Source organism: Conger conger, chromosome 2, assembly GCF_963514075.1.
Source record: "Conger conger chromosome 2, fConCon1.1, whole genome shotgun sequence".
Lineage (NCBI taxonomy): Eukaryota > Metazoa > Chordata > Actinopteri > Anguilliformes > Congridae > Conger > Conger conger.
The window spans coordinates 20,918,429-20,944,312 of NC_083761.1; the positions used below are offsets into that span (position 1 = coordinate 20,918,429).

General features: G+C 41.1%; 1 protein-coding gene across 6 annotated transcripts in view; it reads right to left on the minus strand.

Moving 5' to 3' along the window:
- Positions 1-4,705: 4,705 nt before the first annotated feature.
- The window catches only part of LOC133119819 (LIM domain-binding protein 1), a 36,071-nt gene continuing 14,892 nt past the window's right edge, over positions 4,706-25,884 (minus strand). For 2 of the 6 annotated variants that reach the window (XM_061230106.1, XM_061230104.1), the window contains 10 exons: positions 14,863-14,965; positions 13,728-13,772; positions 13,341-13,416; positions 12,250-12,352; positions 11,980-12,152; positions 10,764-10,886; positions 10,012-10,095; positions 9,105-9,228; positions 8,422-8,570; positions 7,399-7,655 (listed from right to left, as the gene is read on the minus strand). In XM_061230106.1, the coding sequence (XP_061086090.1) occupies positions 7,425-7,655; positions 8,422-8,570; positions 9,105-9,228; positions 10,012-10,095; positions 10,764-10,886; positions 11,980-12,152; positions 12,250-12,352; positions 13,341-13,416; positions 13,728-13,772; positions 14,863-14,965 (1,211 nt within the window). In that variant the 3' untranslated portion in view covers positions 7,399-7,424. Of the gene's footprint in view, positions 6,732-7,394; positions 7,656-8,421; positions 8,571-9,104; positions 9,229-10,011; positions 10,096-10,763; positions 10,887-11,979; positions 12,153-12,249; positions 12,353-13,340; positions 13,417-13,727; positions 13,773-14,862; positions 14,966-20,667; positions 21,059-25,884 lie in introns of those variants that run through there. The other 4 variants (XM_061230107.1, XM_061230109.1, XM_061230108.1 and 1 more) reach the window with 4 other exon arrangements.

Genomic DNA, 25,884 nt, shown 5'->3' on the forward strand with positions numbered 1-25,884 from the left:
TGTGAACAGCTTTCACTAGAATCTCAACCTCTCCCCAGCAGTAGGCCAAGGCCCGGGCCTTTTGCAGGTTACCATGACAGCAGGGCACTGGGTGAGTCAAGTGTCACATGATCAAATTATGGCCCATGCCCCACCTCTGCTGCTCCCACCACAGACTCCCGGCTTTGCACAAAACAAGCAGGATCAGCAGCGCAGTGCGAAAACTGCCACCGCTCCAGTGTAACTCATACCGAGCGAGGGCTTCCGGGAGGGGCCGACACTCAGGAGCACGGCCCTGTCCGCCCTGTCCTCTGGACAGGAGAGTCGCAGCCTGACTGTGCAGACAAGAAAGTAAATGTGGTGCTATGGAGTCCGCTATCTCATCATGGACAAAAATCCCTAAGGAATGTTTCCAGCACCCTGTTGAATCCCTGTTGCAAATAATTCAGACTCTTCTTATGGGAAAGGGGGGGAGGGGGTCCTACCTAGTACTAGATAGGTGTACCTAATGAGTGTGTGTGTATATATATATCAGGTTACACTGCACAAGAGCACAGAAGCAGGAACCCTCTAGGTATTGTAACCTACAGCTGATTGGTTAAAGTTCTTCAATCTTTGCTCTGCATATTCTTATGCACCTCATTCCAGCTTGGGTCTGGGACAACCAATGTGAGGTCAAATTCACATACTTGCATATTAATACTTTATCCTATTACATTTTTGTGACCAAAATGTATATTTATTTTGGCAGGGGATAGACAATAACATTAACACAAAGTAATCTACAAAACACTCAAGCAAAGAAAGGAAAATAAAATGTTTTCTTCCATTACTTGTCATTATTACATGGCAGATATTGAATCTTTATTTAGGCTTAGACCAGTGCTCATCATTAATTTACATAGTATTTGTCAGTGAGACAACACATTTTGACCAAATTATATTTACAAATGGGCAGTTTTGCAATGCATCTCCCAGCTTCACCAGCCTGGCAACCTGGTAAAGAGCAAGGCTGTACATATTCCCAACTCTGAAAGACCAGGTTTGAGATTCACTGGACCAAGTCCTGTTGTGGAATCTCGGGGGGAAATACTTCAGCCGCCCTGGGATTTCACACACTGGGCCCTGCTTAGGGTTCACTTGATGTTAACTAAGGTCCTGAGACATGGAAAACCAGGGAGAATGTTTAGCCGAATTTAGGCAATATCAATCGAGTAATAATCTAGTCCCAATTGATAAACTAAGGGTTAACATAGTGCAATACATAGTGCAAGTTAACCTGAATTTAATAAAACAGTCTTTCAAATGTTTTATTGTGACCTGCTCGCTCACCCCTAAAAATTATTTTTTTAAATTCCAGTTAAGGCCAAATAAGGGGGTAAGGAAGCATCACAGAGCTATTTTGAACTAAACTGGCATTTCAGCATACATGACCCAACAATCTGTCAACTTCTAAACGAGTGGTTCTCAAACTGTGGGACAGGACCCACCTGTGGGTCATGAGAGGGGTTGAGCAGGGTTGTGTGATATAGAATGCAATTTATGAAGAGACAGGGTACAGAACACATGGAGCGACTTTCTCATGGAGTTATTTGTGGTTTGAAAAACAATTCCTTAAACTTCTATATCACGAGTGGTGAAAGATCCAATAAAAAAACTGTTTTTCCTAACATTTCTTGGTACTTTGTTTAATTAATTATTGAATTAATTATTGAATTAAACATCAATGACTAACCTGACAGTATGAAGTGCTTCTTATATGTATTCCTCTTATGCAAGTTCAATTTTGGTCTCATCTGACCATAGCACTCATAATTCCAATAATGCAAACTCCAGACGCTTGGTTTTGTTAATTGTCCTCAGTAAGTGCTTTCTTCATGCCACCCTTCCAAAGAGTTTGTTTAGTGGTATATTTAACCATTCATGTTTTTTTTGTTTTTTGCACCCATTACCAGACTTGGTGAATTACCACCAATTCCTCATTCCTATACTCTAGTGAAACAGGAAGTGATAGAATGACAGTTCACAAAAGAGTTACTTTAGACAGATATTAACTCAATTAAGTCAACCTTTATTGCCTATTGCCAGTTTAACTTTGTTTTACTTTATTTGCAATAATTGTTAGGGGTTGCCAATCATTGACACCTACATACACTTACATATTATTATCTGTGTTGTTTTATGATATTCAGCCTTTTTTCCCGTTTTTATCAAGGGTGCCAATGAGTGAATATAAAGGCTCAGCAGAGTGCAAAATAAATACCAAAAAAAAGTACAAAAAGCTGATCCACACCGTAGAGACCAAATCGGTTTTTTAAATCGAATTTCCTCCTTTCTTTAATATTTATTTCTCAGGAAAATGATTTTCTTTTTATAATTGTTTTCTGCTTTTGTTCTTTTGTTTCACTTAAGCGTAGTAACCTATCGGTGAACAGTGAAGGACGTGTGAAGCTTTTAAATGTTTTACGGGTATTAAGTCCTACGCGTTCAGGAAGACCCGGCTTTTAAGAATGCGCGATTATCTATAATGAGAACAGTTCAGACTGTGACTATATGACTCGCTTTAATCTGATTGGCCCTGCATGACTCAGATTGTTCACGGGACTTCTGTTAGTTCAAGTAGCCTAATGGCGCTGAAATCTTGGAAAAACTGGAATTAGTTTATGTTTACGCAAATATCAATGAATACATCCTATGAATTAATGCGGTTCTGTTACGATTTCCACTGCTGTTTAGAACCCCATTGTACGCACTGGCTTTAGTATTGCATCTTATCGTTGCCATTTTGCTCTTGCACCTAGGATGCGGTTTGATGTGCATATAATAGCCGATCAGCTTAGATATCGTCTCGACATCTCAGACATGCTCAACCCGCACTAATAACATGTAAGTAATCGACACAAATTGTCAGAAAAACAACCTGTAGCCTAATTGTATTTTTTGGGCTAGTCGTTCCTTTGTTGTGGATAGGGTTGATGTTGATGTTCTGTGTTGTTGCAGTCAGGATAGCCAAATTGATTGTTAGTCGCTTAATGACGTTTAATACCGCGAAGTTCCTCCCTTATCAACAGTGGGAACGGCGGCGTACGGTCTCCGAGAAAAATATCACATCATCCGGATCCACATATGGAAAACATTGGCCAACGACACTGCGACTGACCCAAAATGCAGTCCTTATTCTCTTCAAGATGTTATTCACGGCGCACGTGCCGTCTCTGAGGTACACGGCGACGGCGTGCAAACTGACGTCATTCTTTCTAAGTGTACGGGGAATTGGACGTGACAGGACCGCGCGCATCCAGGGTCATTTTCCGTGAGGCTATTGAATATTCACCGAAATATAGATTCTTTGCGTTGCCTAGGTTTGCCACTTAAGTGCGAGACGGATGAGTTGACACAGCGGCACGTAACAGCCTTTTCACACTATAGCTAATGTCAATAACAGAAAATATAATATCTAATCGACACGTTTGTCCTACCATGCACTCATACCTTTTGTTACATTGAACAAAAACTGAATTTTATATGTCCCAATTTCTTTTTGTCGATGGTGTTACTCGTTTATAACATGGGAGTATAGCTTTTGGATGTAAAATAATAATGAATGGTGGATATTTCTTCTTGCTAGTTAGCTAAAATGGCGGTTAGCTTTGAATAAATGATATTTGTGTGCAGTCGTCTTTGGTGTTATCGCCCTTCACGGAGCACCACAGAACGGTCTGTAGTGTTACTTCTCACATCACTTTGTAACATGCGTTTTCCATGGTGCTACCACCCAACGCAAATGGAACCGATCACTATAAGCATTTATTTTACGTTTCTTCACTACTAAGTGTTTATACAGTATACTAGTATGAATTGCACTTCAGGGAACAAAATGATCATGTCTACCAACCTGTGAAGTTCAAAATGGCAGACAATACTACCATTTACCACATGAGGGGGATATCGAGCTAAACGAATTGGTCTGGTGGCCCCAGATTCCTGGAGTATTCCCGAGCAATCACATAAAAGGTCGTTTTCCAGTATGAACTCAGAAGCAGCACATGGATCCTGAAACCAAACTGCAGTTACCCCATGGAGTAAGGGTTCAAAAAGTGCAGGAGATTTGTAACTCACCTCACCCCACGCCACGCCAGTTACACCATTTAGTGTCTGCTTGGTGCACTTCAGCTTTCAAATCATAGGGAATTATACTTTGTTCATCTGAATAATAAATCCTATCAACATTTTTTACAAATCTTAAAATCACTCCCTAACAAAGCACATACACGCAAGCAAGCACACATAAATCTCATGCTAAAACCTTATTCAAAAACCACAGGGACAAAGACCATTTACACAGTGATTTATACACACACATGCTAAACTCACACCCCAATATCTAAACAATATTTTCCTTTCCCATTTTTAAATGTCAAGAGTCAAAGAAAGTCTCAACACTTACAGTAAAGTGAAAATTTGTCTTTATTTGTACCATACATGAATTATCAATGGCAGAAACTAAGCAAACCAAAAAATTATATCAAACAGCCCCAAAGACAGGAGGCTCTATAGAGAGAGCACATGGGTACACGTCACCATTTTATTTCCAATTTCAAGTGCGGGAACTACAATATGCAAATCGTACCAGAAATTTTGATAGGATCACTGAATAACTTGAATTGGGATTCATTTAGAATTAACCTGAATCTTGTGAGTAATTGGGATTAGCAGGCCCCCCCCCCCCCCCCCTCTCTCTCTCTCTCTTAAAAACGTCCATTCTGCTACAAATAAGCAAAGGCAGAATGTTTCTTTTTGTGGCACCCAGGAGTGCCCTCTGGTGGTGCACACCAGTACTTACAAGACACAATGGTCAGGGTAATGTGGCTTCACCATTTAAACATTCAGAGCTTAAAAGAGATGGAAAAGCTGTAAAGTATGCTAGTAATTGCATGAATTTATGGTCACAATGACAGATTCAACACTGAACCAAAAACATTTCTAAAGAATATATTCTGCAGTGGTAAAATATGGGATATTTATCAACTGAAAAGAATCAAGACCATCTTTTCTTCGACACCCTTCAAATTTAGTTGCAGTCACCAGGTAAAACAGCATACAGAACTGCAGGACTCCTGTACTTGACAAATGCACAAATAACTGAAATAATTAATTGCCGTTTGGAGAAAAAAATATTTCCCCATTTGAATGGTGACTGTACCCTTATATGATCAATTTCATACAAGTTCTAAAAAGGGGGGTTCTGTTTTTTTTGTTGTTTTTTTATACATTAGATAGGGATGGCTTTAGGGTGTTCTAAGGAAGAGTACATTTAATTACAGTTATACAGAACTTTGCTACTACCTTAAATATACAAGCACAAATACACAAAAACTGAATTAAAAAAAGAAAAGCCCACACAAAATTACTTTCTTTAAAAAAAATACAAACCAATATATTTTGGGGGAAGGGGATTAAGAGGATTTTGCAAGTCCTGTTAGCTCCTTGGTCTGTAGCTTTCAATATCAGTAAAAAATAAAAACAACAAAATAAAAACATTCTTGGGAAATAGAGGCTAGTATAAAACTGGATTCTTTCAAATGTGTTAAGTGATTTTTTTTTTTTTTTTTTTTTTTTTCTTTCTTCGTTTAGAATTCTCAGAACAACAAATAATGTTGGTCTGTTGAATTGAAGAGGTACTGGGTGTCTGCACCCATGCAAATAGCAAAATTGATGGAACTTTGAGACACGAGAGGGAGAACTAGATGTTTAACGTCAAATGGATATGAATGCTATTTTTATGGCCATTATCGTCCACATTGGCAAATCAGTTTCCTGAAGACATTACAGAAAGCTGGATCAGAGGTGGTAAATCACCGCAATAGAGCAGCGTGATTGGAGGCAGTCTAAAATACAGGGAAAACTTGCCTGTCCCCCTCTCGTATGGGGCCATGCTTTGCAAGAAGCATGCGATACTACCGAGACGTTTTAGAGATGTAGAAGGGATATATGGCTAGCGGACACAGAAAAACCTCCAAAACGTACAATGGTAATTTACCCCTTTCTGAAAGGGCACAACCTGTCCATACCCATCTTGTCCTACCCTAAAAAATTGCGTCCCAACTAAAGCCCACAGTTCCTGTAGCATTACTGTAACATTGCAGCCATGTTGCCGTAACGTTGCAACAATTCTGGAGCATCAGGGGAAATGTTAGCGGATAGAGGACAGGATCATGGTCATCCAAAGATATTTTTAGGAGGCATTACCTTTGCAGATTTGATCACAAATCAAACACAAAACCATACAATTCCTAATTCAACAAGTAACTAACAACTATACAAAATTCTTTAGAATTAAGCATTACACATTTATATAGATTTTTTTTTTGCAGTTACAAGTTTTCAGGCCCAACAAAGTTTAAAATAGGGACATAACAGGGAAAAATCTAGAAAAAAAGTGGGAAATGCAGGGAAAACAATGTGAAGAACATTTAAGTTGTTTTTTTTGTTCCTTCTTTTATTTCTTTTAGAAATTATCTTAAAAAAGACAAGATTAAAAAATAAAAACACGTTCTCCAGAAGTTTGTGTTGAAGGAAACAGTCTTGGAATGGCATTCAGTGTCACCGTCGCCAATACCATGGTGAGCACGAGCAAACCCCAGTACCTCAATGGTTTACTGTCTGTGTGTATTTTTAAGATTTAAACGCTGTGGCTCTCAACTCCGGTCCTCAAGCTCCGGCACAGTACAGGTTTTTGTTCCAACCAGGTCCTACAAAACAAATAATTGGATTTTTACAAACCGAGCTTCCGCCTTCACCCGAAGTGCACACAACACTTTCTTTTGAGAGTTTAAAATGAAAGTCTGCAGGAGCAGAGAGAGAAGGACCCCTGCCCTGGGAGTCGGTGGCTGACTCGCACACCACAGTTGGAACAAGAACCTGCCGGGACTGGCTGTCGTGTCCTAGCGGAGAAACCCAACAGCCAACCCGCGATCCCGGCTTTTGTGGAAAGCACGACCGTGGCGAGGGGTCGTTGGACCGCCACACGGTCAGAGGACGTGACGGTGGACGCCTCGCACACCAAAAAAAACAAAAACAGCCAACAACAAAAACAACCTTCAAGGCCGGCATGCCCAGAACGACCGAAATGCCAGCTGCTGCTCTTGGCATCCGATCGGCAAAGCTATGGAATTTCAGGGGTTAGCAGCAGCGAGCGGTGGAAAAACGCGTGTAATAAATAGTCCTTCACTTTACGGAGGGAGAGTGGGGTGGGGAGGGGGACGTGCCTAGGTCTGGCACGGTGAGCTGAGAACCGGGTTTGAGCGCCACTTTAGCGTGTGTGATTCTGCAGGTAGATGAACGAGTAGTCCCTACACGCGACCGGGAGTGGACCCCCATCCCTGCCCCGCCCTACCGCCCCTCCCCCCCCCCCCCCCTCAGCGACCCCACACCGCAGCCCCGGTTTACTGGGACGCCTGCGATGTGGGGTTGTCGCTCTTGCTCTCCTGGCTGGAGGGCGCTTTGCTGTTCCAGGGGCTGTTGGCGCCCAGCGCGGGGGAGTTGTTGAAACTGTCCTCGTCGTCGATGCCGTTGGCCGCGTCAAACTGGGTGTTCTCCAGCCGAGTGATCAGCCGCTCGTCCTCGTCCCCAAACTCACCGCCCATCAGGGTGGGCTCGCCCACCACCATCACGTCCTGCAGGGAGGGGGGGGCAGGGGGGGGCAAACATTATCCCCGTAACAGGGGGGTGGAGGGCGGGCGGCCGTGCTGCCGAATACCTACCACTGCACACCCTTTAAAATGGCACCCGAGGATCCCAAAATTTAACTCATGGAATCAAGCAAATTGTTTAGCGTTAGCTTCTTAGCAATCGCAAACCCCATAGCTTGTCTATTTTTTTTGTTTAGTTTCCCCCCCACTGAAAATAGGATCGATTAGCCTGTAATCTGCCTTGCTTTGAGAACCCAGGTCCTGACTTTAGGGGGGAAAGGAGAGGAGGGGAACGCAGTGCAGTTTGTGATCTGTCGAGGCGTCAGCACAGCTAGTGATTCCGTGGAGACTAGCTCCCGTGTGGACTGTGGCCTCACCCCGTTAGGAAAAGGTCCTTGTAAACACATTTCCATGTCTCTATCAACATTAGGTTCGCCAAAGGAAACGGAGACCAAAAAAAAGGCAGAAGAAAATGGAAATCTCTATACAAACTATCACAGATGAACTTCATTGTACTTTAAAGAAAAAAAGAAGAAAAATAGACAACTAATTAGTTGGCCAGAAGAATCGGGAAACCGCAAGAGGCTGTCCTCAAGCTGAACCCCGATGTCAAATGACTGACATTCCTCGGACCGTTCCCCCGACGACTGAGCCCGCCCTCAACCCGCTTGCCCAAAACACCCGTCCAACCCCCAGCCCCTCCCCCCCGCCCCAGTGTGGTTGCAGAAAGAGACAGAGATCAGATGCTTACAGGTACCTGGCTGGAGAGGGCAAAGCTGCTGGCGGGGCTCTTCTTTTTGCTGTTGCTGTTACTGTTGCTGCCCCCTCCCGCGCTCATGTTGCTGCCTCCCGACATCTTCCTTTTTCGGCGCTTGTTGGGGGCCTGTCTCGCCGGCTCCGCTGAGGTGGGGAGAGACACGGGGTCAGTTTGGGCTCCCTGTGCTTGACTGATAACTGGGGTCAGGGCACACATTCCTGTCGCCGCCATTGCGTTTGCTTGTTGGGCATTTTTAAGATGGACAGAGGAGACAGTGAGCAGCTCAAGCACTAGCCCGTGGTGCACGCCTCACCACCTCATAGTACAAAATATGATCCTGATCTTTTCAGTGCAATCTTTGAATGGTAGCCTCCACTGCGAAACAACTGGCCATCATTTAGAAATATTGCTCAATATTCTGGCAATATCTACTGATATACAATAAATAAAAAAAAACGTTGTCCTAGTATAGACCCTAGAGGGACACCTTTTAAAACACTGCCATTCTGACATTTATGGAAATAACCCTGAACTTTTGAACCAGTATTTTTGAATCTTTGAACTAATTGATAGAGTTGATCAAAATATTTAGAGAATAAAATATTTTGTTAGCTTCATGAAGACACAATATTGTGCTGTTAGGACCTCCCCATGTGCTGTGCTCAAGCCAAACTCACCTGGAGGGGCCACCATTCTCTGCCACTTCTGAAACAGGCAGGTTTTCAGGCAATCCCGAGGGCTCAGACTGTAGGTCTTGTGTCTGGACATCAACTCCTGCATGGGCTCCAAGATAACACAGAGCTGGAAAGCAGGGGGACGAAAGGGAAGCGTCAATGTCTGCACAATGTCTGCGATTCAAACTGTACCTGAGTCACCCAACATTCACATACCACAAATGCAGTTACGGTCGAATATGAATACCAATATAAGAGTATGGACGAACACTCAATTAGTCCACCATGGCTTAATGGGATAAATATTTTTACATTTTTAATAAAAATACAAAAAAAATACAAACATATCTGATTTAATGTGGACATTTGGTGGGATAATCAGTAATCACAGAACATTTGTGTAAGAATTAGCATGTGCGTACTTAAAAGCATAATATCAATGTCCAACTGCCAATAATGAAATGCACCATATGGTGACAATGTCTATGAAAATCCCTGTTGTTCACTTCACTGATGCTTATCGGGCCACTGTCACAGCCTCAGGGGTCAGCAGAGAAGCAAGATGCAAATTTCAATAAGATGAAGCAACAGTCAAAAACTTCCATTTAACAAACCCCCAATCTCATTATCACACTGGCCTTTAGCATAGACAGCCTTTCGATATAAATAAAGGTCCACCTTCTGTTCAATCAGCACAACTCGAGTAATATAATTCGGTTCAATACTTACACGCATTTGGCTGTGGTTTTCGCTATTACCGTTATAGTGCTGTAATTTTATTGCTATATAATGGGCAAAGAACCTTGCTCAAGGGCACAACTCCAGCTACGGGAAACTGCCATTTTAATGTGCAATATGCTGTAATGACTGAATGTGGCCTGAATGAACAGGCAGGTCTGAAGACACTCACTCGGAGGTAGTTGAGCGTGGAGTTGGAGAGGCCGCATCTCGTGATGTTTTTCGACAGCTGGTCCAGCATCTGGGGGTCCTGGGCCTGAGGAGGGAGGGGGAACGGTGAGCCGCTGTTACACTCCTCCCAACTGCCCACATCAAGGACATGTTTGGAGGAGGTATTATCATTTCTATTACCATAATTTAAACAAAATGACCACTCTACTTCAAGCCCCTCCCTTGTGGTAATAGAGCAGGTCTTATCCGAAAAGGGCCAGTATGGGTGACGGTTCTTGTTTTAGCACAGTACAAAAAGAGATAAAAGAAAAACCTGAACCAGCCCATTTTTGGGTAAGAGTGCAGTAGAGGTGGTAGCACAACAATAGTTTGCGATTGAGGGTCGGGGTCAAGACGTAAGATCACAAAAATGCGAGGCTGATGTAATAACCACTATTGGTAATGAAAAGCAATGGTGGTCTAGACTGACTTAGAATAAGGAAAAAACATTCCAGAAAACTGGAATATGCTGTAATGACATTATAAATGGGCAGGCCCAGAAACCTTAACTTCAAGAGGGTGAACACAAAGGGCTATGGATGTAAGAGGACAGGAGGAGGTTGTGTGGAGCAGCAGGGATAGGAGATAGGGGATGGTGAAGTAGGGGTAGGGAGATGGAGGTAGAAGGGTGTCACTAGCACTAAGGGATCAAGGGAAGGAGCCAACATAAGGGAAGAGAATTTAGGAGGTTGTTGGGTGGGTGGAGGCACTCACGTGCATGGCCAGGATGCTGCGTGGGATGAGCTCGCGGTGTTGTCTGATGCTGAAGTGCCACGTCTTTATCCTCATCATGTCGTCGTACATGAACTCCAGGTAGAGACGACCCTCCACACAAACCTGATGAAGGAATAACACAGAAGCACGGTGTCACGTCCATACGTTAAAGGGGCTCAGCACATTAAAGTTAACATTCACTTAGAAGAAGCTTTTAACCCAAAGTGACTTAGAAGTGCATACATTTGTGAGCAAGTAGAAAGCGTGTGCACTTGGCCCACCAGCAGCAGGGTGGGTTTAAGTAAATATGGACACAAACCAGTTAAAGGACTAACATGGCGGTTGGTCTCACTTTCTAGGTCTTTATATGCAATTTGTACAAGAGGGCATTGAAGAAACATGATGAAAGTATTAAATATGTCCATACTTTAGTTTTGGAGAAGCGTTTTAAATTTATTGTCCCATTTTCAACCGGTTGAGAATGTTCTCCTTGTAGGGCGTCACATGAGGATAACCACTCCCCTATCCACGCAGTTTGCAACGCTGGCTCAGGCAAGACAATGCAAATATTTTACTAACATTAGGTTCACTTAAATTAGAGTGCCTTTTAAGGACTATTAGACTAATTCTGGTTACATTTGTTTAGCTAGCTAGTTAATGTTAGCTAGCTAGCTAGTTTGCTTTCATAAGGACATTATAGTTGTGCTTTTATCTTAACTTGGCTAGCTAGCAAGGAAAGATTATCATTGGATAAGTCAGCGTTGTTACCTTAGCTATATATTAAGTTAGCTAGCTTGTAAACGCCAAAACAGTTTGGGTGAACTTTTTATTTTTTATTTTTTAGGCTTAGAAAAATAAGTTTAAAAATACATACCAAAAAATATATGCACATTTGTGTTGTTGTTACCTAAAGACAACTGGCAAATGTCACATTCAACCACCATGTTACTCCTTTAAGTGACGACCGTCTCAGAACACTTTGTAATCGTAAATTGTTACTTTTTAATCGTTATCTTCTAAGCACGTCTTGGATTGTTTATGTTCTGCAACATATACTATTCATTTAAAGAACATGATGTTCTACTGAAGCAATTCAGGTTAAACGGTTAAATCAATGGCGCAACAATAGTGCATTACTTGACTGTAATGGGAACAAGTGAGGGGGAATGAGGTGTGGGTAGGTAAGTTTCGGTGGGGGAAAATATCAGACCCCTACCTGTGTAAACATGGGTTTGCCATTCTGTGTGATCATGGTACACTGGTCACAGTCCAGCGACACAAAGTTACTGTGGAAGGCCTCCTTGGGGTGCTTCAGGACGTAGTACAGCTCAGTGGCGCCCCCTTCGAAGATGCTGCGGAAGTACCGCGGAATCAACGTCCGGCCAATCGCTGCAAAGACGACGACACGTGTGTTAGTCGCGCAATTATGGCTGAAGATTGTGAAGAATGCTGCGTTTTGCCCTTATGCGTTACAAAGACCCCTTACTGTATCTCTTGGGCCCATCCTCCAGACAGAAAGTGATGGTCAACATGGCATCATCCTCAAAGAACTCCGTCGTGAAGGCGTCCCACCACAGGTTATCACACTCCTACATAGGAAACACAGAGAACTCTCATCACACACTGCACAGAGAAACAGAGACCTCATCACACACTGCACAGAGAAACACAGAGAAATTGTATATGTGTGTGCATATACATTTTTTTTATTTCTTATTAAACACTTTTTAACAATTCTCTTATCAGCCACCTCGACTAATTAATTTTACAGCACTTTTACTATGGGCGATGCAACAATACTTACCTTTCAGTATGCTTGTCACAGATTATTATAAACAATGCATTAAGATACTGAACTATGACAGTGAAAGTCTGCTAATTAACTGCATGTACAACAAAAAGGCTTCATCTCTCCATATCTAGCTTAAATTAACTTGGCTGGGGAAGTCTAACGGTTTTTGTTCCTCAAAGATGCAAGAATGGTGGCATATGATTAGAAAAGTGCCATCTTATCAAGCCTTGAAACACAAAGTGTAAAAAAACTCGATAAGACTGTTGAGACCATTGACATGTGTTACTTATGCAATAATACACAAGAGGATTGGTTTACTATTAGATATTGGCACTACTGTGCTTGTTATATGTTATATCTTCCCTGTAGGGTCTTTCAACGAACTTATCTCCGGTTATGGGTATGCACTTTGTTGTACGTCGCTCTGGATAAGAGCGTCTGCCAAATGCCAATAATGTAATGTAATGTTATATATTAACAGTAATAAAATTTAGTTTTACCAACATGTTACAACAGTTAAGTAAAAATAAAAATATACAGAACCTCGGATTTAAACTGTTTTTATCATGCCGTTTTAACAGGAGAACACAGTATTTTTAAGTGTTGCTAGGTTACAAGTTGACATCTCTGATACAATGAAACAACTGCAAACATAGTGGATTGGCAATGAGGTTTTGCTAAGTTAGGAGTGCCTTATCGTAATGCCACTCCTTGGAATGTCTCTCAGCCAATCATGATGCGAGGTAGGAACCAACTGCTGTATAACAAAATATGCTTCAGCTCACCTCCGTCCAGTTCTGTAGCCGCTTGTTGAGCTCAAATATTCTGTAGTCCGTCTGGTTCCCGTACGGTGTGTGCCTCCTGTTGGACGACAGAGGCATTGTAATTCAGTGACCGGAAGGGCAAGACTTCACAGTGACATGAATGTGCACTGGGACTGTCAAGAGGCATGTTATCTCACCGACACAAGTTTGACATGCACATTAAACTTGGTTCGTCCTCTTACAATTCCTACAGTCTTAGGGTTATAAATGGTGTATGGCCAACAGATTCTTCCATTTTTATGAACAATAAATTCACTCAATTAATGTAAAGCAGCAGCCACAGCTGTGGTGGGCACCATCACTTCACGTGAAATGAAGTCACATGACGTAACGCGGAGGGGTTCTTACCCGATTCCAGGCTCCAGGTACGTTGGAGGGTACATAGGTGTTGGACTGTAGGGAGGAGAGGTGGGGGTTGGAGAGAGAGAGAGAGAAAGCGAGAGGGGTCATCAGGCACTCCCTGTAAGCCCTTAAGTGTCATCTTTGTTATGTTTGTGAGCCTTTAAAGCTCTGCCTTGTTTGCTCTCCTGAGATGGCGGTTTTTTTCCTCGTCTCTTATCTCTGAGACGCAGCAGAGGCGGCCCGGCGAGTGGGCCCCATCCTCCGCTAAGCCTTACACTCCAGCTTCCTCTGTCTTTATCAAAGCCACTGGGGCCCCGATCCATCATCCTCAGGGCCCCGGCCCGCTTCCTGTCCCTTCTTTATCTCAACGGGTAAAAAACCGCCGAGTTCAGGGCGATGCACGACTCAGCAAAAAGTGGAGCCTGTGTTTGTTTCTCAAGCTCACTGTAGCACCACGTGCAAAATCAACCAAGCAATTTACAACATTTACACACCATCACAACCCTTTTTTAATATGCTTTTATTTAAAAAATGTTTTATTGTTTGTAATTTTATCATTCAATGCTTACTATGTTTTATCATGTTAGGATTCATTTTATATTATTATGCTTGGAAAGCACATGGAAGATGCCATATAAATATAGCTATTGGTTCAGTTTTTCTTTTTTCTTCTAACATCCCTTATGGAAAGGTGCCAATAGGTATTCAAGTAGCTTTCCTTCAAATTCAACAACTTTACCCATTATGGACCAAGGCACCCTATAGAAAACCCATAGAAAAGTCTTGAAAAATGGTCATATGATCAAACACAATTCTGGCGTTGCATCCGTCTAAGGGAGATGTAACGTGCAGGTTGCATCTGCCCATAAGGGGTTAAAAAAGGTTCACTATGGTAATCCATCCAAGAGGATAATTACAGAAGTAATTATGGCAACCTTCTGACCAAAAATGATCTTGGTTAGTTGCTGGAGCAGGTTCCATTTTCGAGAAAAACACCACATACTCTCAGTCACCCTCCCTCACAAGCACACAGCTCCTGAAAACATCGCAATGTGGCTTCATGAAGAGCTATATAAAATGTACTATTCTGACGATCATCATTGGCGTTTGCCTGTTATGCTGAGTTTGAAGCTGCACTTACCCCACATCTCTGTCCAGCATGGTGCCTGGATGGAAGGGAGGAAAGGCGCTACCGTTTGGGGGCTCCTTTGGAGAGTACAGCTTGAACGACTTAGAGGAACAGCCTGTGGACAAGAGGAAAACAAAAAGCAGCAATATTACCCTCACCATCAATTACCAATCATTGTGATCCCTTAATAGCCCTCCACCCACTCTCTTGGAACATAGTACGTGCGTCTTTTGTATTTCTTGTGAGGACCACAATGGAAATAAGCCTTTTAGGCTATATTGTGTTTAAATCCTCAATGATTTTAAAAGTATTTGAGCTGCTCCAGTGCAAGATTATATGTATTTTGATCATCAAATACATCATCAGTGTGTGAACTAGCTGTATAACCCCTTAAGCATCATCTCTTTTCTTAACACAAGCTGGAAAATGACCCAAAATTAGGGATTTGAAGAGAGCCTGAATTATACCAAGGGTTACTAAATCAAAGTTACAGAAGCTCAAACACAGTGGAAGTGGACAATTTGTTCCTCACAGAAAAGATTTTCTGCTTTTGTGTGAATACAGATTATTGTGGTGGTGCCTGGCACGCTTAGAAACACCAAGGAGCCACAGCCAAAACACTGGACAAATCCCGTTTCAAATTAGATGACAATAGCACCAAAAACAAATAACAATGATAATCCAGAGAAATTGTAAGTAAACAATGGACATTCTATCAATGTTTTTAGAATTGCATTATTATGCATTTGGTTTGCTGGACCCTTGCCATGAAAAGGACACTGACATTACTTTGTGGAGTATATGGATTTCCAAAATGCAGAGAAGGAGAGGTCTCCCCACACTTGTTTTGCCACCAACTCAAATGGTATATCCTGTTCTGAACATTCTAATGCTTATGTAACAATCACTACTAGTAATTGAAAGCAATGGAGTTCTAGTCTTAGAATGTTCAGATTCAGCTAGCCTGTGTCATACTTTTCTCCAAACACACCCAAAGTTTTTTTTCTTTTACTGAGCACGTTTCTTACATCTGTAGCATCAGGGCTTCATTTTTGAGCAAATATTAAAGAGAAATAACTCATCAGGATGCTAATCAGTTCAGGGGGATTTAAGCATAAGCATGAATATGGCTCAATGAGGTGCACTTTCAAACAAACTATACTTTAGCAGCCCCTCTTTAAAGCCCATAAGCACACATTTAAATGTAGGCACAACAATAAAAAGCAGTGAGGCTAAGTTCACTGCCCACCACTAAACCTTTGTTTTGTGTGTGTGTGTGTGTGTGTGTGTGTGTGTGTGTGTGTGTGTGTGTGTTACAGTATGCGCTTAGCGTGTCTATTAAACTCAAGCAACGGCCCCGTCCTCCAGCACAGCAGCAGAACGAGGGGGCCTGTCCTCATTTCAGTCCAGTGCACATCTCTGAGCCAACCGGCAGGGATTACCGTGTCGGGAGCAGGGAGAGAACGCCAACGCATCCCCAAAGAAACGCTACCCCTCCCCCCAGAAATGACACTAACAATTCATCAATACAATCCTTATCCTAGACAGTACAAATTGCTCCGGCCTATTGTGTAGGCTTAAAGGGGCAACTTAACCACATAATTTGCATGTGGCTCCTTCATTTTATTTATTTATATATTTATACATGTCATGGAATAATATGATGAATAATAACCTGGATTAAGTGGATTGGCCTGTAATGACCACAAATTGAAAATAGCAAAGTTATAAGCTATGAGTAAACATAAAACTAGCTCACTGCGATTAAAGGTTTTATTGGGACTCCTCAGAAGAACACAGCCAACAGTGGATTTCATGTTACATATACAATTACCAGGTAAAGAAAAAGACCAATTCCCAGAGTCAGTAATAGGAGTCATAATTCAAGTCATTTTGTGCAACAGCCCACCCAATAGCCGCACCCACAATATCAAAATGAATAGGCAAAACACACTTATCTGACGAGACCAGACAAGACAAGTTTTGGAAGACAAGTAAAGAACAGAATATAAATCCTGAGAAAGATTTTGCCTTCATGTTTATGTTACCATTTTTAACAGGAAAGAACATAGCGATTCAATTAAACCAACCCCAACACCCTTGACTAAAATATCTGCACTCCACCAGCATAACAAAATGGTCTAACTGTAAAAATAGATTTTTTAAAAACCCATTCCTACCACTTTGCTGCTTTACAGCAACCACTGAAGCAGTCAACAGTGTTGTTGGGAGGGGCTTGGTGGAGGGCTCAATTTGGATCTCTACCCCAAATCCAAATTGTTCAACTGAGTCACACAGGCTCTGACAACTCCTCACTGGTACAAGAAACAAACTGGAAATGAACGTGAGGTTTCATTAGTCCAAAGTGGGATTGGAGTGGAGTGGAGCTACAATGTTCAGTCAACTGACTTATGTAAACCAGTCAAAGACCTCGCAGCCAATACACTGATTGGTTAAAATGGGTAAAACAATGAAAATATTGGGTAGCCCCTCTTATAAGTGGCACCTATATGGGAGTTTCTGACTGGTATGGACACATACTGCTTGAACACTACATAGAAACCATTTGTTTCCTCATATTGCAGCTTTAGCAATACTTGCTGCACAGTGTGAATTTCAACAGCAGTTGTGACTAAAGCAGAGGAGTTTTCAATATTGTAGGCATAGACAGCTATATATACACTGTATGTGTGAGCGTGTGGGTACTTGAATTCTTCCATCTGGTATATTTTTGCATGCAGGAACAGACGTAGGTCATTTAAACATTCTGCAAATAAGAATGTTCTAAATCTTTATGTACAATACCCATTCCTACTTGTTTTTCTCCCTGAAATTGACCATTGATATTCAGAATATATTTTGGAAATTAGGTTTGCCTAAACATTTGGCATTTGCCTAAACATTTGGCATTAGCCCAAGCGGGAAATTAAACCACACTAATTTGGTGCATGCAAAAAGAAAAATTAATTAATTAAATAATTTCTATATGCAAGGACATACTAAACTGCCTTATGAATAGATGCATCCCCCACTAGAAATAGATAGTGTTGCCTCAGCACAAACCTAATAACAAGTATTCTATCAAAATGATCATGTGTACTGGGGCACTGAAAGTCATAAAAATGCTCATCCCTAGTTCCTGAAGCTTCATTGACCAACCCAGATTACATTTCTGAGTTGAATCTTCCATAGTGACAACACGTCAGCAGGTTTCAATAGTACTGGACTCATGTAGATGTTTTAGCTACCATGAGGAAAATGAACAACGGAAAGAGGAGGGGTATTCCCACACCAACTTTCTTTTACATGCAATTAAAAAGTTCTAGACACAAGGAAAATGGCTCAACATAAAATGAGTTACTGCCAAACCAAACTATGCTTCCTAAACCCCCTGTAGCAGAAATGTTGCTTATCTGAACCAATCACATGATGTGGACACATGTGGATATGCTACTCTGTTCAGAACCAATCATACTACTCGGATAGCAAGGTTTTAAGATTCACGGGTTAGTGATTTTTATGGACAGGGCAGCCCCACCCATTGCGGGGTTTGTGAAGCCTCACGGTCCCATCACTACCATCAAAGAGATCGCGTAGCCGACTTCAAACACACAACAGAGCAAGAATGTAATCTCCTCCGCAGTCATCCTGGAGAGTGACCTTCTGCGCCTTGGAAACTAAGGCTGTCCCACACCCCTAAACCATAAATGCCTACTCAACAGCCAAGTGAAATAAGAGTTTAGAGACAGGCAGGAAACGAGGCTCTCCCACCAGGGGTTGTCCCTCATAAATCTTTCATACACCACAGATTTCTGCCATTAAATATTCACAATATATTAAAAAAAGAAAAGGGTCTGGTCCGTCAAATGTCACCAGCCACAGGGAGACCATACTGTTCCATCACTAATGTTCAAACAGGCATTAGGTCAGTTGGTTACTGACAGCACACAGCTGAGGGAAACTTACAAGTGCGTGCATTTCTGCATTTATCTTTACAAAACCAGGGTTGGTAGTTCATTAAGAGAAAGAAAATCAGCAGCACCTGTGTTGCATAGTAATGCTCTTCTCCCCAACACTACCCATGTTTGTATGATTATTGATGTGTCATATAATGCCATGTGGGATGGGCCCCATGATGACACAAAAATAATATTAATTTAAACGGTTCAGGCCATGGGTTCAGCCGCAGTTTGGACTCTGCTGTTCCACCTAAAATTCTTTAGTAAAATAAATGAAAATGAATCCAGTTGTATGAAAGGTTTAAGCAACACCTGTGCAAGTTGCTCTGAAACAGGTCTGCTGAATTCCAAAGTGTAATGTAATGCAAGTGTCCAGACTCAATCAAGAAACAAACAACTCCCCATGCCGGCCTCCATCAGCAGCAAATAATGGCACTCTAAAGAGAAATTCTCATCATCATCATCTGTCCCATCGAGACACTGAAGTGCATCAAATCACAGCATTGCTGGTTTCGCATCGTTACACAATCCATATTACGAGTCCCACCGTCAAGTCCCACAGCCAGAAAGTTATTTGTCAGCCCAACATCGACTGGTACCGGAGAAAGCACAACTGATCATCAATGATTGCACACCAGGTCCCTTCTCAAAGGAAATATAAATATTTTTTGCACACAAGAGTTACCACATTTTATTGATACAAATAAAGTATCAATAGAAAACACTAACTAGTTAAAAAAGTAATAAATCACAAGGCATCCCTGGTATATGCAGCAACACCCTGCATGTGCTGACTTGAGTATGTAATAAGAGGGTTTGCAGTTCCACATTTTCCAGTACTAAAAGAGCCAACATTCTGAATGGCCAATGAGTTTAGGACGATTTTTAATATTCCAAAGAGAGACCTTCTGTTCTGATATTGTCACATTCATATATGTGTATCTTTTGCGTTACAATACAACATAAACCTTCCAATTACTGAAAGCGTAAATGACCCAACCCACAGAACTGCTGCCACAGTCTTTCTACACAAGAATATGTTTTTCGTTCAGTACTCCTTTCAGATCTTTAGTGATTGAAATAACAAATTACCAAAAAAAATAAGACCATTGTGGAAATGTCAATGAGATGTTTTCCTGATTTTTTTAGCTACATGTTACCTCGCTAGCTTGCTAGCATGCTAACTGAACAACAAATAGACGTTGAGCAACCACTAGCCTCCATGCTACATGAATAAGATTGCCCTATAGCGCTTAGCTACTTTAGCAATCCCTTTCCTTTCCCTTGACAAATAAGCGATTATCAGAATAATCTTAACTGAATAACTTCGTTTTGATGTGACACACAAAATTGTCATTTTTCTCTCTTCTTGCTGGCAAACATTTGGAATTGACATGGCACAGCTAACATACTAGCTAGATAGCTAGCTAGCTACAAAAGCTAGTGCTAACGATACAGTGATAGGCCATTTAATCATGTGGTCCATTTCTATGACGAAAACAAAGCATGTCGATTGAATGCACTCCGCCAGCTAAAATTCATTCACACAACATAGGCAGTACATTCCGTGATGATTATACCGAAAGTATAAGCTAAATAAAAGAGCGAGAAAGATTATAGTTCGCCAACAAGCGTTATCTAGCCTAGGGATAGCTGCATTTATTGGCTCACGCTCAGCGCGTCAAGGCTAAATAGCAACATAGGCCCCAAACAGACCCCACTGCACTAGCCATGCTGTTACAGATTGTTCTTATGCAAGATAGACATTTTAGTTATTAAAATGGCATACAAAAACGAGGAACAGTCGGGGGGAAATAGCGAGTTGGTTGACTAAATAAATTGTCGTTAGCTACCATACCTGCAAAGAAGTCCTGCTAGCTAGCTAGCCAGCTAGAAACGTATGCTCTCCTTCCTTGGCGGTGTATGTGTGGTAGCTAACTAGCTAGTGCTTTATAAAATTTCTCTCTTCGATCAGACATTAAAAACTGATCTGTGTTTGGAAAAGCGTCCCGCGCGGTCCGTGATATTTTGCTCAATATGTGAGGCCTTGTCCACTATTAAAAGCCTGATAAAGACGAGGGTACGGAGCATGAACAGCCCTTTGTTCCTGGACAGACATGAACAATAGCTAGGCCCTCCTCTCTCTCCGTGTTCCCCCCACTCGCTCCTCTCGTCCTCTCCCCACTGTAGATACAGCACTAACCCTTCCCAGCTCCTCTCACCGAATGAGGCCCAGGAGCTGGATAACACCGTCAACCGCCCTTCCCACACCCTCCCCCCGCTGCAGCAGACATGATTTTACAACATGAGTGTTTACAACGCAGTTCTTCTGCATCTCCTCGTCTTATTACCGTATGTGCAGCTTAAAACCACAGTAGTTGTGTCGAACTGAAATGAAAACCAACAATCGAGGTCTACAGTGTACTTATTTCAAACAATACATACGTTGTTTACCAAATCATAAATTAAACACGTATGTGAAAATAACTGCAATAACTTACACCATGGTTTCATGACAGTACTAACACCAGTAAGTAGGCCTCTGTAAAGCTTTTTAGCTTAGATACCGACAGTGCCATTCTGTTGTACAGTCTGGAAGATAAATTACAGGTTTTTCCGAATTGATTATGTATAATAGACTAAGCGAGTCAGATAATTACATTATTTTAGGCAAATGTTATTTCATATTCGAAGCACTAAGAATACACATTGTTTTGTTTTTTTGTTTTGTTTCATTTGCTTATTCGGTTTTCATAAACGACGATACTGGAGTCTTTTAATAAAGGTGCCCAACCAATTAGAGAAAAACTAAAAAATGCAAATTTTAATCGAAATCCAAAATCAGTTCACTTATAATGAAAATTATTTTAATGTAAAACTATGCAAACCCAAACACCGCGTGGAAACCAGTTATTTCTGCGTGTGTGGACAATACAGTGTAAAAAACTGTTTTCAGTTTGCCATCTGCCTTCCGTAGTGCGCACATTAATGGGTACTATACAATGAGATCTACGGTAAGGATGCACTGGCCCCTCCCTCTGGGCCCTGTGCTAGTTTTCCCAGGAGAGTGTTGCTGTTCCTTCAGTCTACCGCACCCCTTCGCTGCGGGCAGAAACTGAGCAGCCCTTATCGTGCCGTTTGCCAATGTTTACTGGCATAAAATGCCGAGTAACAGGAGTCCCTATGAACCCATATAGCAATGTATTTATTGAAATATATATCTTGCATATCTGAGCACATTTATTTAGGAAAAGATTGCGTTTTCATGCTTCAGTCAACACAGAAATGTGTTGCTTGATTATATTGATATATTTTCCTAGTTATAAACCCGTAAGCTAACATTATATACACATGGAATGCTGTAGGAACTATAGTACAACAGTAGGCAAGCATGGCAATCGTAAGCTGTTTGATGGCGTCAGACATGTCTTATTCAGTTTAAGTAGTGGTATATCTGACCATACGATGTAGAATGGGGGGTAGGCAGGATTTATGAGAGGAAAATCCGCAGGGGGGATGCAAGGTGTAAGCTGCATCCTGTGTCCATCCCTGTGTATCCATGGCAACGGTCAATGACACAACTGGGAGGCTAAGACTCACTCCTCTGAATTGAACATAGAGGCTAATCACATTGTATGCATGTGTCAGGGCCTGCCAGATGTTTTTTTTATATATAAGGAAAAGAAACAATCACAAAGAATGCGTTTACTCTCAAAATCCAACATTCACACAGATTTTCTGTATTTGTATTGCTAGCTTACTTGTAGTTGCTGTTTGGTTGACAGTGGAAATTATTGAGAGACTGTTCTTCTCAATCTTGCTATCATAATTACCCATAAAATCATCACCCAAAGTAATCGCCTTAATACTATGTTGAAATGCAGATATTGTATTGGTTTTAAACGTAATAATGTGTTCACATCCAATGAAAGACATAGAAATTGCCTTAATGAGTCCTCTCTACCTTTCCTGCAAGCATTAACATGGCTGCTGTGTATACCTTGGAAGGGTGCTGCACATTGATAAATTGAGTTTATCTCCACTGTAAACAAAGCATTTCAAGATCCTGAGTTGAATGGAGCTGTACAGGTGCAATCAATCATCACCATCATCTATTTGTTTATATGGGAACCAAATTGGATGAATCCACCTTCAGGGATGCTAATGAGTCTGTAAGCCTGAACTCCTCCTGCAGCTGGCTGTATAAGAAATTGAAACAAATATACAGTGGGGTGCAAGACTTTGGGCACCCCTGGTTTAAATGTCTGTTACAATGAATCTCTGTGTGATCGAAAGCAAACCAAAACTCTAAATGATACAGATTTGAGACCTTTCTGCAAATTCTAAAGCAAGATTGCTTGTTATAAAAAATATATTACTGTTTCCCTGTGCAAAAGCTTGGGAATCCTTTTGTTTTATTCTTTGTTACTTTTTAAAAAGATGATTACTAAGGCCCAGACCCAGGTGATTTACTTGTTAGGGCTTCAATGAGTCAGGCGAGTATAATTCCAGGACTGAACTTTTATTCTGAAGTAACTCCATGACTTCTAAAGTATCCAAATGCACTCTCTGTTCTGTCTGGTGTTAACAACCATGGGTTCCTCAAAACAGTTGTCCAAGGATTCCAGAATGAGGATGGTTTATTTCCATCTAGAAGGAGAAGGCTAGAAAAACTCACTGTTCAAGCTACCTATTTCAACTGCCAGAAACATTATTAGAAAATAGAAGATAAATGGACAGTTGAAGTCAAGGCAAGGTCAGGAAGACCAAGAAAGAGTTCAGACAGAATGGCCCGAGACCTGGTGAAAGCTACAAAAAAGAATAGCAAACAGGTTTAGCTGTTCACAGGATAACAATACAATGTACTTTAAACAACGCAAAATTAAGCATCTGAAGTATGCAGAAGAAAACATTTGGACTAATGAAACCAAAATTAGGTTCTCCGCCAAAGAAGGTTCAGTATGTTTGGAGAAAAAAGGGTGAAGCCTTTGTTGAGAAGAACAACTGTGAAGCATGGAGGTGGATATTTTGGGGTTATGTGGCAGTGGGGGGACACAGGAAATATCGTGCAAGTGGAATGAAGAATGGATTCCACCAAATATCAAGAAATTCTACAGGCTAATGTTCAAAGGTCAGTTCAGACATTGAAACTGAAGAGAGGTTGGGTATTCCAGCAAGACCATGATCCAAAGCATACCTCGAAAGCAACCATGCAGTACCTCCTGGAAAAACAGATGAAGGTTTTGGAATGGCCACCACAGTCTCAACACTTGAATATTACTGAAAATCTGTGGAGAGATCTCAAACATGCTGTACATGCAAGGAGGCCAAAGAATATTTCTGAGCTAGAGGTGTTCTGCCAGCAAGAATTCCAAAAGCGAGAATTGAAAGACTCTTGGCTGGCTACAGGAAGCGTTTACAAGCTGTTATAGTTGCCAAGGGAGGAGTTACAAAATACTAACTGACAGGGTTCCAAAATGTATTTTCCTTTTTTTATTATTTTGTTTTGTTATTTTATTTTGTAAAAAATGTTAATAAAAAGTAATCTTGCTTTAAAATTTTAAGAAATGTGTCATGTTTAGCTGTCAGGTTCGCTTCAGTTCACTTAGATTCATTGTAAAAGGCTTTAACATAATAATAATAATAATAATAATAATAATAATAATAATAATAATGTGCTTCAAACTACCGTATAACTTTTTTGGACTTAATATAATTATTATATTATGTTTGTCATTACAAGTTATAATAATAATCATAATAATAATCATAATAATAATCATAATAATAATCATAATAATAATCATAATAATAATGTGCATCAAACCATATTATTTTGCCCTGTGTATTCAATTAAAGAACTGCTGCTTTACGTCAGTGCTTGTGAACACCAATTCTCCCTCATTATCTTTCATTCCTTTCTATGTACTACATTTCACGCCTCTACACGCTGACAGAGGACTGTGGAGTGGGTTTTTCCCCATCCCATATCAATGCTATATCTTTCACATTTTTCAAATTAATTCTTCATGAGAATGTTTTTTTTTTTCAGAAATCATGAGAAAGAGAGTTCCTCATTTTCCTTCTGCTCTGACACCTGCCCATCCACTTCAATTACTGTCATACCTTCAAAGGCTCACTTCCAATGCTTTCTGCTCTTGCTTTTTTAAAATGAATACATTGATTTCATTGTCATTCATTGATGTCCAACTGAGCTTCAAATTTAGTTGCCGCCTTTACTGTTATCCATTCCAATGAACTGTTCTACATTAAGTAAATGGGTCTGTATTATTGTCAGTGTATCTCACTCACAAATATTTGCAGCTTTAGTATTACTCCTAACCAGAAGCATGGTAATAAAAACAACTAATAACTACCAGAATATAGCATAGACTGTAGCAATGAAATGTACTATTCAACCATCATCCAAAAAAGGTATGTTTTCTGGAAGGAAAACCTTCAGAACTCTTCAGATGGTTTAAATATTTATTAAAATAATTTTTGCAGACCCCTCCGTATATGTGGGTGACACCTGAGCCAGTATAAGAGAGAAATCACCTCACAGTAAGGTGAGGTGTGATTAGAGATTAAGACTTAATTCGACATGTGCTCGTTAAAAATATGGGAGGTGCCCAAGCGGGCCTCGGTCGACAAAATGGGCAAATCCCACAGCGACAGAATTTTCCCTCTACCTGGCTGTGCCCGAGAGACCTTGCACTACTGGCCATCCTGTCAAATTAATTCATTGCATTTCTAGTGGTTGAACTTCAAAGGCAAGGCCAAGCATGAGCTCGGTGCTCACACCTATAATTGTGTTGCCATGGCGATATACTGCTGTACCATTTCCTACCATGTTCCTGTCTGAGTGTTTTTTTAAGGAAATGATACATTGCCAGACATGTACTTCTTGAATTATTCATATTTGGAAACGGGCTGTTCCTTAAAAGCATACTTTCAGTACACAGACTACCATGACCTTAATAGTCCTTGTTTGCACAGTTCCTCATACGGGAACAGAAGGAACAGCATGTTCACTCAGCATTTAAAAAAGAGAACAAATAATAATAATACAAAA